Consider the following 15,811-nt stretch of genomic DNA (forward strand, 5'->3'; position numbering starts at 1 on the left):
AAGGGCTTGTATTTTAAAATTTTACTGTTAAATGTGTTTGGTCAAAACAAAGCATTTTTGAATTGTAGAAATTTTAGGCCACTAAAGCTTTTGAAGGAAGCGAATTTTTTTCTAGAACTGGATTGTACAGGTTTTACTATATTTTAAGTAAGTGTTTTACATTAGACAATTTTATCTCCTTTAAATTCTTATAAATACAATTTTATCATCTCTTATGTAATTCTAACTATTACCAAATATAAGAACACTCTATTAAAAGTCATTATTTTAAAATTAAGTAATATAAGTGCTTTATATAATAATGTTATTAAACAAATTAAAAGGTGATTTAATTGTGAAATTTCTTAATAAAAATGCATTACTAAACACTGCTTTTTTACTTTCATCAACTTTATGGTAGCCCTAGTAATGAAAGAACATTTTTCATCAAAATAGCTATGCCAAACGGACCCAAACATTGAAGAAATGTCTCATAATAAAATCAAATTAAAATCAGTTCAACCATCAAATTAAAGAATGTGACTGCAGTCAAATTAAAAACAAAGAACAAAAATTTATAAAACTAGTAGCTGAAAAACACAAATGTATTCGAATAACCACTAGCTGCTAATGAAGTTGTGAATACTTTCTGATAGAGAAGAAGAATCAGACGACAGATAATTCAAAGGATTCTGAGACCTTCCTTCCTTGCCACCCTTTGTCCTGATATCTTCAATCATCCTATGGACCACACTCATCTTCGGCCGGTCTCTCGGCGAATGGGCCAAGCACAGCAAGGCCACTTGCAGGAGTGCCACCATCTCTTCTTCCATCTCCTTGTACCTCAACAGCTCAAAATCAAACACTTCCCACGTCCACTCTTCGCCCACCGCACGTTGCACCCACCTCACCAAACTCGTTTCTCCTTCGCTCGTCGGAATTTTCCCGGTCAAAATCTCCACCAGAACTACTCCAAAGCTATAAACGTCGCATCCCTGCAGGAATTTCCGGGGGTGGTTGCAGTTGATGTTGTTGTTGAGGATTAGTTCGGGGGCTTTGTAGGCGTTGTTTGATGAAGACGGTAGTGGCAAGAGTTGGTGGAGTCCAATGTCTGATATACATGCATTGCCCAAGTGATCGACTATGATGTTTGAGGAAGTGAGATGTCCATGGAATAGCTTGGATTTGTTGTGAGAGTGCAGGAAGGCAAGGGCTTGAGCTGAACCTGAAGCAAAATTTAACCTTGTTGTCCAATCTAATGGTGTCCTTCCTGGTCCTCGATTACCTGCTTGGTTTGTTTAGAGAAAAATTTATGAAATTTGCATAAAAAAAATAAAAAAAACTTTCAAGTCACATTTTAATAAGAGATATCAGAAATTATTAGATAGTTTTGAACCAATCAAAAACTTAGAAGTGACAAAGTTAGTTGCGATTGACAGCTCTTGAGTGGTGGGGGGTCATGTAGTCCCAGACCATCTAATAATTTTTCATTATTTCGGAGAAGGACTAGTCTAGTCCTCTAGACTTGGGAGAACCGAGATATAAAACAACTTATAACCTACTTGATTTAGTTTGAAAAATGATATTTAGACCTAATAATTTGACTGATGGCCTCGAGTGAAGTCTAAAACTTCATGCCATCAATGACCTTACTTATTTTATTTTGACAAATAGACCTAAAAAACAATTTTTTTAAAATGAGACTTTTTTTTAAAATGAGACTTAAGTTCTGGGATATTTTTTCAATTAATTATAGACATTTCTCTAAAATCAACCATTTTTAACTGATTTTTTCATAAAATTGCAAGCAAACAATATTTTTGAAAATTAAACTTTTAATTTCCATTTTTTTTGGGCAAACTAGGGGGAGGGAGATTTGAATGCCAACAAAAGTATTCGGGAAGCTGAGCAATCTTCCAACTAAACCACTAGATAATGTCAATTTTCAAAATTATTCTCTTCTTGAGCAAAGAGAATCACCCAAATCAAAGATCATATGAAAACCATTTTCCGCCTAAACTAAGAACAAAGTTATTTTTATAAATACATATGTCAAACAAGTGATTGAAAAATAAATGGAAGTTATATATGAATCAAAACTTTAATTAGTGAAAATTGAAGGAAGAACAAACCGTGCAAGAGAGAATGGAGGCTTCCATTGGGCAGAAAATCATAGACCAAAAGCAACTCATCCTTGGAAGAATGACAAGCCCTAAGGCCCACAACATTAGGGTGTCTCAGCCCACCAATTTCTCTCAACAACCCATCAACCTCCTTCCTCTTCCTCCTCTCCCTCACCCTCTTCACCACCACCACATCACCACCGTCCATCACAACCTTATAAGTGGTCCCCACACTCCCTTTACCCAACATCTCAGCCGATGCCTTCAACAGCTCGTCCACCTTAGTAAAACCCTTGCAACCCTCGAAGAAAACCATCTCCTCATTCTCTCTCTCTACACCACTTGGCACTACAAAGCTCTTCGCTTCTCTCTTTCTCTCTCTATATCTATTTCTGTACCTCCTTTTGTAACAACAGTACGTGACTATCCCGACCGTTGCTACAATTGCAGCTACATCAACAGTGATAATGGTCAGTACCACCCCGGGATTTAAATTCCTCTTGTGATCACCGGAGTCCCTAATTTGTACGGATTCACTCCCGGCCGTCCCGTTCCGATTGCTAGCGAGTGGCTTAATAGAGCAATGCGACGGCAATGGCTTGCCGCAGAGGTTCTGGTTCTCGGAAAATGAAGCAGCCGGGAACTTTGACAGCCAATTTGGGATTTTCCCGGCGAGGTGATTGCCGGAGACGTTGAAGTCCGAAATCGAGTCTGATGACGACTCGTTCGAGTCGAGATGACTGAGTCCTCCGGTGAACGAGTTGGACTCGAGTCGGAGAGTGAGCAAGTGCGGCAGCTGAGTCAACTCGTTCATCGGAATCACGCCGGAGAAATAATTGTAAGAGAGGTCAAGCCGACGGAGGCGAGTAAGATTGGATATTCCGGCGGGGAAATTTCCGGCGAAGCGGTTGTGAGCGAGGTAAAGGTGTTTGAGGTTGCGCCACGTGGCGAGGTTCGCGGGGGTTGAGGAGAGGTGGTTGTGGTGGAGGCTGAGGTGGCGGAGGTGGGTGAGGCGAGTTAAGAGTTGGATTGACCCGGTGAGGTTGAGCTGGTTGAGGACGAGTTTGGCGACTCGGTGAGTCGATGGGTTGCATTTGACGCCGAGCCAGGAACAGTGGTCGGACGAGTTAGACCAGGACGAGAGAGAGTCTGAAGTGTCCGAAGAGAGCTTGAAGGCTAACAAAGTGGTGAAATCTGGATTTTCAGGGTTAGAGAGAGAAAGAGAGAGGAGAGAGAAAATGAGGAGAACGGAGATGGAAAACTGCTTCAGCATCACCAACATTTTCTTTTCCTCTGGTTTGTGGAAAGGAAAGTGGAGAGAAACGAGTTCAGTTCATATATATATACAGACAAATAGACAATATATGTTGTGAAATCGACCGTGGACTCGGAGTAGGATTGTTATCTTGTTCTAACGGATGAAAGTAATTCTGACCGTTGATCTTGTTGATGGTTTGACATTTCTGACTTGGTGAGGGTCGGACGTGGCTGTGATGTAAGACTTATTGTAGTTGCCGTTGCAGGTGATTCTTGAGTCTGATAGGATTCCTAGACCAAGAATTTATGGTCTTCACGCGCCTTTGGAGCGTGGTCAATAAGTAGCTATAGCAGTTTATACGACCGTTGCATGAATGACGCTTGGAAATTGGGTACTTCATGTTTTGATAAGTGTTAGATTCTCTGCTCTGATCAATATTGATTTTTTAATGCATTTAAATTTATTTTCTTTATATTTGTTTTGGATTTATGGTATGTTTTGTGTTAAAATATGAAATAAATGGTTAAAATATGTTTAATTGTGTAAAAATAATTCCAACATTGTTATTTTAAGATTTAATACATTTGTTCTTGCATTAAAATATAAAACAAAAATATTAAAAAATACTACAGGAAAAGACAACAATAAATTTTCACTATTTACTTTGATGAGGAAATTTTATGTAATGGATGAATTTCACCATTATCAATTGTGAATTTTATTACTCTGCTCATTAATTTAATTTTTGATATTATTTATTTATAAGTGAAATTTCAATATTTCACTATTACAATGGCAAAATTCACCATTGATTAATAATAATGAAATTCACCACCACATAAATAGCACATGAAAACTGAATGGAGAAGAATTTGTTAATCCGCACCTGAAATACCCAATTTTTTCTCCACGCTTGGATGCTAATGGTGGTGTGTGCTTTATTTGGGGGTGGGGCGCACCAATTGGGATTAATTGATTATGTTATAAATTTGTGATAATGATATCCTTAAAAGTAACATGTTTTGTTTTTAGCCGTTAAAACTAGAGAATATTATGTGAAAGCTGAATGATTAGAATCAAAACTAATAACTTTAAGAAAATTATGACAACAATTTTCATATATAACCACAATTATGGTACATTCTTATGTTTTTAGCCATTGAATTAAGATAGTAATCAAATAACTGTACAGTAAGACAAGAATCATTTTCCTTCAAAACGAATTAAGATAGTAATCAAATAATTGTACAGTAAGACAAGAATCATTTTCCTTCAAAACTCTCTCATTCATGTTTCAATCCGGTAGTGTAAATTATGCTACGTCATCATCCTGTCAAAGCCTACTTAGTACTTTGACCAAATGATCACGTGACTGAATTGAAATTATAGAATTGAGATATACGGAGATAAATTTGATTGGAGAGGATTTAATAATCCAAATTCCTAATGTGTACCTTTTTTTATCTTTGAGGCACCACATAATGTATATACTAATTGTCTCAAATATAGTATCAATGGGTCACTGGCCTAACGGTATTAGATTCCTACCTCTCTTTAAAGGTAAAGGGTTCAAATCTCGGTATATGCATGTGTGTGTGAGTACTAATTAGGAAAAAAAATTGTCTCAAACATAGTAAAATTGACAAATTATCTTCAAAAGTAAATCTCACACCCAACAAATATAGTAAAATTGCAATTTTGAGAAATAATTTATAAATCTATAAAAATTGTCATAATGAAATTGACAAATTATCTTCAAAAGTAAATCTCACACCCAACAAATGTAGTAAAATTGCAATTTTGAGAAATTATTTATAAATCTATAAAAATAGAGTGCAAACATCAAATTCTAATTACTATTTGCCTATAATTCACGAGTCTTAGTTGGAATTGAAGATCTTACATTTATGATGATCCGAAAATTCAGGTAAATTTGGGAGTATCAAGTTTGGACTCTCTACATTTAACTCTTCTTGCTTTGTAAATATATATATATATATGATCCAAAAATTGAAGAGAATTGTAATTTGAAAATCCAATTGAATCAACAAAGAATCCTTGAGCTAATTTTAAAATTTCCAAACCTTTTTTCCACGTAAGCCTAAAATATAAAGTTTTCCATGTAATTCATGTAAAGAATAGAAATGTTTACACAAGAGTGTGTTAGTAGTATTCATTGCCAACTAGCCGTTGGAAGAGAATAGAGAAGTAAAGATGAAATAGCACCCTTCTAAGTAAAAGAAATTACCGAATTCATGTGAAGGATAACGCGTTCGGGAGCGGAATGCAATCACATTCTCACACAAGACTTTAATTTACAATTTAGGCCACCTTTAAACACCGAGCATGAATAGAAATATAAGCACTATTAATTTCCGAGTTAGTCATCATGAATGGCATTTTTTCTTCATCTTCAGACCAGACATTAGTATCTTTGCGTGTTAATGGGGTCTGCAACTATATACAGTATTCAGTCATGGTTGTCACTCTTATGTGTTTTAAATTGTTTTAGGCAGTGGATTGGTAGTAATATATTTTATGGAAGTTGGAACTTACAACATACATTGTTAAGTGACCTGATCCCTATTGCCCTACTCTAAATGTGAAAAAAAAAAAAAAAAAAAAAAAAAATCTAATCCAAGGCTCAGTTTTTTATTAATTGATCTCTATACTAGTAATTTTTATAGTATTTAACTATATATTATATATTTTGTTGTGTCTAAATGCTCCTTAATTATACACTTACCAAGAAATCACTGGATTGCCGAAATTAGGCTTCTAGTGCCACAAAGTCATGGCTTCTCAGTTTCAGAGTTTCACATTTGTTCTCAATCTCCATATTTCCTTTCCGTAAATTCTTCTGAATCTCCATAGCTAAAAAGACAGAAGGGTACACGCGTTTGCTTCTGATCTATGACACAAATTTCTTATGAAAAAAAAGGAAACTACACGCGTTTGTGTGTGTTTCTACCTTATTCCTAATATACAGTACTAATATTAACAATCTATTAGAACATTCGTACCAACTTCTTCGAATTTTGAGTCTCAAAAAATGGCACTTCAACATTTTTAAGAGTCATGTCAGCAATTTCAAGAGTCACGTCAATAATTTTCGTTCTCTGAAAATAAACACTTCATCAGACTCTCCGAATTTTTGCTCTCAAAAAAAAAAAAAAAAAAAAAATTTAAGTTATTCATAACGGCTATATTTCTAACCGCTATATTCTTAACTTTTTTTTGTATACTATAATTTTTATTATATAATGATTTTTTAATATTTTATGTAATAATTTTAGATATTAAAAATAATGAAATTATTTCTCAATGGTAATATTTTTCAATCAAACAATATATTTACAAATTATTTAAAAAGTTAGGATTAATATTATAATTTTAAACTAAATAAATAAATAAATAAAAAGTTTTTTAAAGCAAAAAAAAGTTAAAAAATTAATTTCAAGGAAAAAAAGCAAAAAAATAAAAGGTTTTTTAATTTATTTTTGGCCCAAATCAATTTTTTTGGACAAACAGTGCCTAAACAATATATTTTTTATTTAATGAATTTTATTTATAAAAAAAAGAGCACAAAATAACCCAGTTTTTGGGGTTCTGTTCCAAAAAAAAACTTGCAGCCAAACAGTGCCAAAAAAAACCCTCCAAAAACGATGTCGTTTTGGTGCAAATTAGACAAAAAAAATTACAGCGATTGGGGTTGGGCTTGCGGAATACCGCACGCCCTTGTGGGCCCGCCCATTTTCCGTGACACCGGTGGAGAGCTACTAGGTGCAGAAGAAGAAGGGTAGAGCTGCCGGCGTTCTTGTAACCAACGAGTTGCTGCCACATGTTCATCAATCGGCAAATCGATTTGGTCATAAATCAGTCAACAAGCAATACAATTGCATGCTTGTGGATTCTTCGATTCGATTCCATTGCAGACGAGGAAGACAGATTTAATTGGGCTTCAAAGAACTTGGTTCATTCTAGCTTGGAGGAGCTCCGTCGAAAATGGTGCGTTGCTCGCCGGTTTCGGTGTTGCAAGCAACATGGTCACCAAAGTGGGTTCGTCGTCACCAGAGTTCCAAGCTGATCACGAGCTTGGAGCTCGTTGGTTTGATGATGATGGACAATCCTAAAGGAGTATATTTGTAATTTTAAAATAATAATTTTAAATTTTAAATTTAATATTAAATAATAAAGTTAAACTTGTCATTTTACAATTCAGTTAACCTATCCAATACTGTAGGAAATTTTTTAAAATAAATTAAAAGTTTTATGATCAAAATTTGAAAATATTGAAAATTTTATGAAATTAGCCTAAAAAATATTTATAACTATCAAATTTTTTCAGGTCCTGACACCTAATTTTTTTTTTTTTTTCTCATAAACCAAACACAATCTGCATTAAAGAAGAGAAATGCGTCGGTGACGACATGAGAACACCAAGTGAAAGTGGCAGGCACGCATAGGAACAACCCTTAAATGGGGTGGACCCACATGATACATGAATCAGGTGAGGGCCTTTTTGGTCCGTTTAGATTAAAAAGTGGAAACTCCATGGGATTAGAGTAATTCTGTTGGGATAACTTGGACTGTAAAGGGTAAGTTCAGCTAATCCAGGTGACAAAATTAATTTTCTTGGACTGTAAAGGGTAAGTTCAGCTAAATTTTGTGAAGTTGAACCCCAAAGTTCTCTCAATCAAAAAAGTTAATTAATGTTATGTTTGAAAGTATTGAATTAACAATTTGAATTTAAAATTAAAAAATAAAAAAATTGATCAATTGAAGTAAAATTCCTCCACACAACATAAGAAGCAAATTTGTTAAGAAGCAAATTTGTTATTTTATAAAGTAGGATGCTCATCTTAACACCGCAAATAGTAAAAAGGAGCCAAACACAAACATACATTTATGAATTTTTGCATTCATCAAACTTTTTTCCCTCCTTTCTGAATAGGTAAGAAAGACACAAGTCACTCAACACGTTCACTTAGGATATGATCCAGCAATTTACTCGCTAAATTTTAAAACTTTAGGATATGATCCAGCAATTTACTCGCTAGATTTTAGAAAAATAAGTTCAAGAGAAGTTTGAGTCCCGCTGAAAGTTCTTTGTGGCTAGCTTCCGTTGTCCCTATAATGACTTACCAGACTTAAGTGGGAAGGCGCCCTTCCTAGTCCTCAAAGATTAATCAGATTATTGAAGGGTCCTGATGTTCGTGTCATCCTGAACACTTGGTTAAAAAAATAATAATAATAAAAATAAAAATAAAAAATCGCACAACACTCATTGTTATTGTACTAAAAACCTATAAACAAAGGCGACACTACTTGAACAAAGGACAAAATTGTCAAGTTAAAATTATTGTCATCTGTATGTCCTAGGTACACTTCTTATACGTGTGTCATTGTTCTTTGTACTTGTATAGTTGCACTACAAGTAGAAACTTCCACACAACTTTTCTATGAAAATGTTTGCATATCCAGCAAATTTAGTCATTTTGTAAATGATCAAAAGGCAACATCAAATAACTATATTTCATTAAAAAAAAAAATTTTAAATTATCCCAGATCAAATCTCCATTCTCAAAACCACTACTCTCATCCTTGTATGCAAAAGGTATTCAACCAAGCTAGAAAAAAGTGGCATGGATGAATAAATTCCCAATATTAAGGCACATATAATAAATATAAGAAATAAGAGGGCCAGCTTGTGAATTATTTTTATTTTTTCATATAATTGATGAAAATTCGGTTGGTTAAAAGTTTCTTTCGAGTTAAAAAAGACTTATTTTAAGTTTTTTTATCTTTTATCAAAATTATTTTCTATTTTCTAAATCCTTTAAAAACTAGTATAAATTTAGGAAATTGCACTTATGGCTCGCAATACATTTCAGTTTTCATAAATTTTTCCATATCAAAATTTATGAAATTGCATTTCTGATGAAATAATTCTATTACAGTAATAGTAATATTAGAGTCAATCAAGTAAAAAGACTCGATCTCAACTAAAACACCTAAACAAGTAAAAATTATACAATTCAAACCCTCCCTTTCTTCTCAATTCTACTACAACCCCAATTTCTCGAATACTTCTAAAGTTTACAAACCACATAAAAAAGTGAGAAAATAAAATAAAATAAAATAACAATTTAATATCACTGAAAATCAGAAGGTCCATTTCCAGATCTTGATCCGAAGATCAACCTTACATTTAGCTTCAGATGTTGAAGCAACCGATGGAGATTTACCTTTTGGAGGCAGACCATGAATCCCACTACACGAAACCCTAATTCCCACTTTCTTCAACTTCAGTGAATCCATCTTCACCACCACTTTCGTGTCCATAACAATTTTCAGTGGCACACCAGTCTTCTTCTTCAGATCTGAGTTCAGCGAGTTCACCGACTCGGTGTCGGAGATTTGTGAGCTAGTTGACAGTGTGGAGCGGATCAATGTGGTGTTCTTGGGGTTAAAAGTGAATTTTGGGAACGACCCATTTGCAATTGTGAGCTGGTTTGAGGCGGTGGTGGTGGTGATGGTGACGGGGTCGAAGAGGAACGCGAGCTTTTTGTTGGGGTTTTTGGCGGAGACGGTGAGGTTGAGGAGGGAGGTGAGGTGAGAGGTGTCGTCGGCGGCGGAGGTGAGGTTGAATCGGGCGATTCGGAGGGCGGAGACGGTGAATTTGGGGCGCTGGGGTTGGTAGAGGACGTAGACGACCGAGGCGGCGATGGTGGCGAGGAGGAGGAGGATTATGATGAGGGCGGTGGACCAGAAGCAGCAGAGGCAGAGGCAGCTGCGTCGACTCCGGCGGCGGCGGGTTGGTTGGGGGCGGTATGGGTGGCGGTTGGGGTTGTAGAGTTGGGATTTGGCGGGTGGTAGGTTGATAGGGCCGCCAACACCGTTGGCGGTGGCGGCGGCGGTGGTGGTGCCGTTGGGCTTAGATGAAGGATACACTCTATCTGTCATTTTTTTTTTTGTAGGATTTTTAGAAAATTGAGAAGTTTGATAACAAGAACGAGAAGGAAAGGAAAGGAAAATTTAATGTATGAACTGTCAAGAATTTAGATATAGAGAGAGAGTAGCTAGTTCTCACCAGAAAAATGTGGACTCTGTTTCTCTCTCTATATTCTGGACTTTCTCTCTCTAGTTTCTCTTTCCTGAAAGATGTGTGATGAAATCTGAAAGAGACACGAAGTGCACCCCCTTTCACACGTAGATTTGGGTTATTGCTTTACACGTTTAAGTGATAGACATGAGTGTCGGTTCTCCTTTTGTTTGGTTGCCTTTATCCTTTGTCCGGAGAGAGTTGGAAGGAAGTGAGAAGAGGAAGGAATAGTTTAGATTTTACCATTATTTAATGAAGGGCTAATTTCAAATAACCCTCCAACTTTCAATTTTTTATCATAAACTCCAAACATATTTTCAAAAATTACTTACGCTTTAAAAAGTAATCACATTGTCCAAATATTCGAGTCCGGCCCGTTAATCTGACTGTTAAATGTCAAATTTGACCTTGTTATTTAATTTTAAATTAAAACATATCATAATTATTTGTGAAATTATAGAAATACCCCGTCTTCTTCGTCCTCTTCAACCCTTCCCCATGCAGCTCATCTTCTGCATGATTAAAGCCATCACAAGGGCAATTTCACAATGGCCTCACCTTTGAACAACAAATTAAGCAAAATCCAAAAACAAGGAAGAGGCCCAAGACAACCACAATACCTGAATTGAACTTGAAGATGGAGATCATGACAAGTGAAAGGTTAGGAACATCGGCGACGCTTTCCCTCCTTTCATGCTTCCATTGCTTCTGAGTCTTCGACTAAGTGAGTTGGATAGACTAAGCGGCAAGGTGAGAGGTGGAAGACGAAGCGGCAAAGTCATGATTCCCAACTGCAAAACCCTTGCACCAATCGCACCCAAACATAACCCATCTATAGAACTTAACCAACAACCTCTCCACCGGAATCGTGACATTGACACGGCCTCATTGTCATAGTTTGTGCTCGCACTCCGTTGCTACCGATCTGTTTTTTATCGCCGATTCAATTCGCGCACTTGCCGGTAAGTTTCGTGTCTTGTCCGTTCAGTTCTACCTTGCCTATTCATTTTGCGGCTGCAGTTCAGACCTCCATCGTGACGTCCGTCGCTGTAACTCCGACGGCACATCGGCGGCAATTCAGGTGGCGATGGTGTAAATCGTCGCCCAAATCTTTACACTAACACACCGATTCGATCAGTTACGCCAGCAACTTTGCTTCGGGACAAGTACTGGTGGGGTCCGATTCGCCATGGAGGAGGCTGTGAGAGATCAATTTCTGAACACAATCAAGACCAGGTTCGGCGATCTTGAGATTTTTGAAACCACATGCGTTGATGATAGGACTGAGAATGAGCTCGAAGTCGGCAACGAAGAATTAAGTGGCGCTGCCATCGTGGAGGACGCCGGGGAGGGATAAGGTATGGGCTCTGATTTTCGTTTTTGGTGATCTTTTCTAGGGTTGGGATTAGGAGATGATTGAAGGTACTTGTGGTGGAATATTTCGTTGCCTAAAAAGAAATATGCCTTTAAATGGTATTGATTTGCTGATGTTTGGATGGTGGTTGTGGTTTTGGTTTAGGCCATTTGCATCAGCCTCTTCAGATTTTGGCTCTCTAAAAATGCCACATCGGCTTTTCTAAGAGCCATGTCAGCAATTCCAAGAGTCACGTCAGCAGCTTTCGTTCTCCAGAAACATTCAGTCCATCAAAATCTCCGAATTTTCGCTCTCTAAAAAAAAATTAAAATTAATTAATTTTTTTTTAAAACTTTTCCTAAACGGCTATATTTCTAACGGTTATATTCGTAACAGCTATATTTTTCATTTTATATAATGAATACTCATTTGCTCATCTAAAAATCGTCACTACATTCATTTCTCTCAATTGTAGTAAAATATCATTATCCATTTATTTCAATTTTGAAATTTCAATGGCTTCGTCATCATAATCTTTTCCTTTGGCAAACTATAATTCTTCATCTTCCTCGTTATCCTCTTCGGAAGATGACCCTATTAGCGCGTTGATTCCATAGGATCAAGACGAATTCTATGAGATTATGAATTTAGTGAGGTTAGAGATAGTTGAGCGAGTATTTCAATTCCGTAAAAAGAAGCGGTACATTCATCATGACCAAGAGGGAAGCCACTATCAGCTAATGAAAGACTACTTCGACGAGAATTATACATATCCACCGGAGTACTTTCACAGGCGATTCAGGATGTGATGAGAATTTTTTCTTCGTATCCTTAATGATGTCAAAGCTTATGATGACTACTTTGTCCAAAAAAAGGATGCGACTGGTCGTCTGGGATTGTCTTCTAAACAAAAAATGACAACTGTTATTCGTATACTCGCATATGGTTGTGTAGCCGATCATTATGATGAGTATATTAAAATTGGTAAGAGCACTGCTATTAAATGCTTGAAGGCATTTTGTAATGCTATTGTTGATGTGTATGTAGAGGAGTATATGTGACCACCCAACGAAGCCGACATAGCACGACTGCTTAAAGAAGGGGAGCAGAGAGGATTTCCGGGTATGCTTGGTTCTATCGATTGTATGCATTAGGAGTGGAAGAATTACCCAGTGGAGTGGCATGGCACACATAGGGGACGCTTTGGCAAGAATACTCTTATATTGGAAATAGTTGCCTCACAAGATTTGTGGATCTGGCATGCATTCTTTAGAATACCGGGTTCACACAATGATATAAATGTGTTGGATCATTCCCCGGTATTCAACGGTATTGTCAATGGTCAATTGCCTCCGGTTAATTATGTAGTGAATGGATATCACTATAGAATGGGGTATTACATGTCTGATGGTATATACTGTAAGTGGGAAACTTTGATGCAGACCATCTTGCACCCAACCACTGGAAAAGAAAATTTGTTTGTTCAGTGACAAGAGGCATGTAGGAAAGATGTGGAACGGGCTTTTGGGGTATTGCAGATCAAGTGAGTAATAACGCAAAGATCAGTGCGTTACCGGGAGAAAGATGACTTGCGCCTCATAATGAAGACGTGCATCATCCTTCACAATATGATCATTGAAGATGAGCGTCACGCAAATGTTGGAAGATGGACTCCGCCACCGGAGGATGCAATCCCGATTCTCACTTTAAGTCGATGGCCATCGGTTTTAGCAGCACACATATTCTCTCGCCAACTACAGATTTACAACAGAGTGACAAATACGCGGTTGAGGAATGATTTGATGGAAAATTTGTGGAACCGCTATAGTGATGAAGATATTTAATTTATGTTGCATTTTGTTTACTTTTAAGATGTTATGATATGTCATATACTATAATTTTTATTATGTAATGGTTTTTTAAGATTAAAAATAATGAATTGGAATAAGAAATTAAGGATTACAAAATCCTATGGGAATAAGTAGATGAATTTGTAATTTTAATTTTGGGTTAATTACAATGACACCACTTGAGGTTTGCCCTATTGACATTCATATACAAGTTGGCTCACTTTTGAACAATGACATCCCCTCAACTTTGTTGCCTTTGACAAAGACACCCATTGAGGGTCTGACATGTGATAAAATGACATAAGTGCCCTTTGACTTGTGAAATGACACTTTTGAAAAGAGAAATTACCGAATTACCCAACCTAATAAAATTGAAATGTCTAAAATAACCTCTCCCACATCTCTCTATATACAAATATTGTCAATATATACATAACCTGATATATATATATCAGGTATATGCATTCCATACATCTAACGAATCAGTAGGGTAGCCGAAGCCCTGGGTTGAAATTGCCTATATATTATATACACAAATGCACGTTCCATAGTTCTCCAACGTACCAATGGGGTGGTCGCGGGAGCTCTGCGCTAGAATCGACGAAGCTCTAGGTCTATTGGAGAAAGACGAAACAGCAATGTTGTAAAATCGCCCAAATCGTGCCAATCTTTTATCAATAACACACCAAAACAGAATTAATTTCTTTGATCAGCAATACGTATATGTCTATATACCTCACTTTAAGATCTGGGTCTCTGCCGGTATATATATATATATATATATATATACCGATCTGTGGCCAGAACAGTGTCTTTTGCCGCCACCGCTCGAAACGACATCGTCGCCAGCTAATTTTCTGATTTCTCCGATCCTTTTACTTCCAGGAGTAGATTCAAACGAGGTTTCAGATCGCGCAAAGGAATCAAATCAATCTATGAATCCGATTCAGCTAATTCCGGTGATGCCACCACCACCTCTGCCGCAATCTCAAACCATAGTCTAATGATGCAAATGGATCCGAATTTATCTGTAGGTAGATCCTCTGTTTGTTTTCTTGGAATTTGGATTGGCGGAACTTTCCGGATGAAAGTTATGGTGGTTTTACAAAAATACGATCCATGGTAATATTGGGTGGTGGTTGTGTAGTGGAGATTGTGGTGGTGAGTGGAGAGGGGGAAAGAAGGGGTTTGCGGTGGTGAAGGTGAATGGTGGTGACGATTCTGGGCTAAGGTGGGGGAGGTTGTCTCTTTTCTTGTGGGGAAGGTTGTCTTGCTTATGGGTGATAGAGGGGATGATGGTGGTGGCGGCGATAGAGGGGATGATGGTGGTGGCGATTGTGGGTGATGGTGGTGGCGATTGTGGGTGAGCCGAACTTTGATACAGAAGGTAGAGAGAGAAATTAAACACTATTAAGTGAGATTGGTAAAAGGGCAAAAGAGTCATTTTAAAATTATGGTATTTTACAATTAAAATTAGTTAAATATTGAAGGGCAATTTTGTCTTTTCAAAACTTTTAAGGGACTGTTTGGATCAAACTTTTGTTAGAGGGTGTCATCGTCCAAAAAACGTCCAACTTGTATATGGGTGTCATTATGGCAAACCTCAGGGGGTGTCGTTGTAATTAACCCTTTAATTTTATTTTTTTTTTACAAAAAGTTAAAAAAAAAAAACTATATATAGTTTTAAAAATTATAGTCGTTAAAGCACTATTTGTGTCTGTCAAACAGTGCCTTAACAGCCAAATGCATTGTCTATGATACACATTTAAAATTTAAAGCAAAAAAGTAAAAATAAAACAAATTTTAAGGGAAAAAAACCAAAAAAAAAAAAAAAAAAAAGCTTTTTAATTTATTTTTGGCCCAAATAAATTTTTTTTTTTGGACAAACAATGCCTAAACAATATATTTTTTATTTAATAAATTTTATTTTTTAAAAAAAGAGTTCAAACTAACCTATTTTTAGGGTTTTTTTTTTAAAAAAAAAAAAAAACTATGCCAAACAGTGCCTTAAGGCACTGTTCAACCACTGTTCTAGGAGCATTAGAATAAAACAAAAAATTCAACCAAAAACAGTGCCTTTTTGCAATAAAAATATATATATATATTCAACGATCGCGGGCTAGCTTGCTAAATACCACGAGT

General features: G+C 36.5%; 2 protein-coding genes across 2 annotated transcripts; both read right to left on the bottom strand.

Moving 5' to 3' along the window:
* Window positions 1-447: 447 nt before the first annotated feature.
* LOC132303690 (probable leucine-rich repeat receptor-like protein kinase At1g68400) lies at window positions 448-3,422 on the bottom strand. The gene is made up of 2 exons (XM_059801055.1): window positions 2,112-3,422; window positions 448-1,264 (listed from the first exon to the last, which is right to left on the bottom strand). The coding sequence occupies exons 1-2, from the start codon at window positions 3,382-3,384 to the stop codon at window positions 600-602; spliced, it is 1,938 nt and encodes a 645-aa protein (XP_059657038.1). The 5' UTR covers window positions 3,385-3,422; the 3' UTR covers window positions 448-599.
* A 5,842-nt stretch (window positions 3,423-9,264) lies between these two features.
* Window positions 9,265-10,600, bottom strand: LOC132303691 (NDR1/HIN1-like protein 6). The gene has a single exon (XM_059801056.1). The coding sequence runs from the start codon at window positions 10,324-10,326 to the stop codon at window positions 9,526-9,528; it is 801 nt and encodes a 266-aa protein (XP_059657039.1). The 5' UTR covers window positions 10,327-10,600; the 3' UTR covers window positions 9,265-9,525.
* Between the last annotated feature and the right edge of the window lie 5,211 nt (window positions 10,601-15,811).

Source organism: Cornus florida, unplaced genomic scaffold, assembly GCF_030987335.1.
Source record: "Cornus florida cultivar Cherokee Brave unplaced genomic scaffold, ASM3098733v1 CherokeeBrave_3.0.0_Hap2_Chr04, whole genome shotgun sequence".
NCBI lineage: Eukaryota > Viridiplantae > Streptophyta > Magnoliopsida > Cornales > Cornaceae > Cornus > Cornus florida.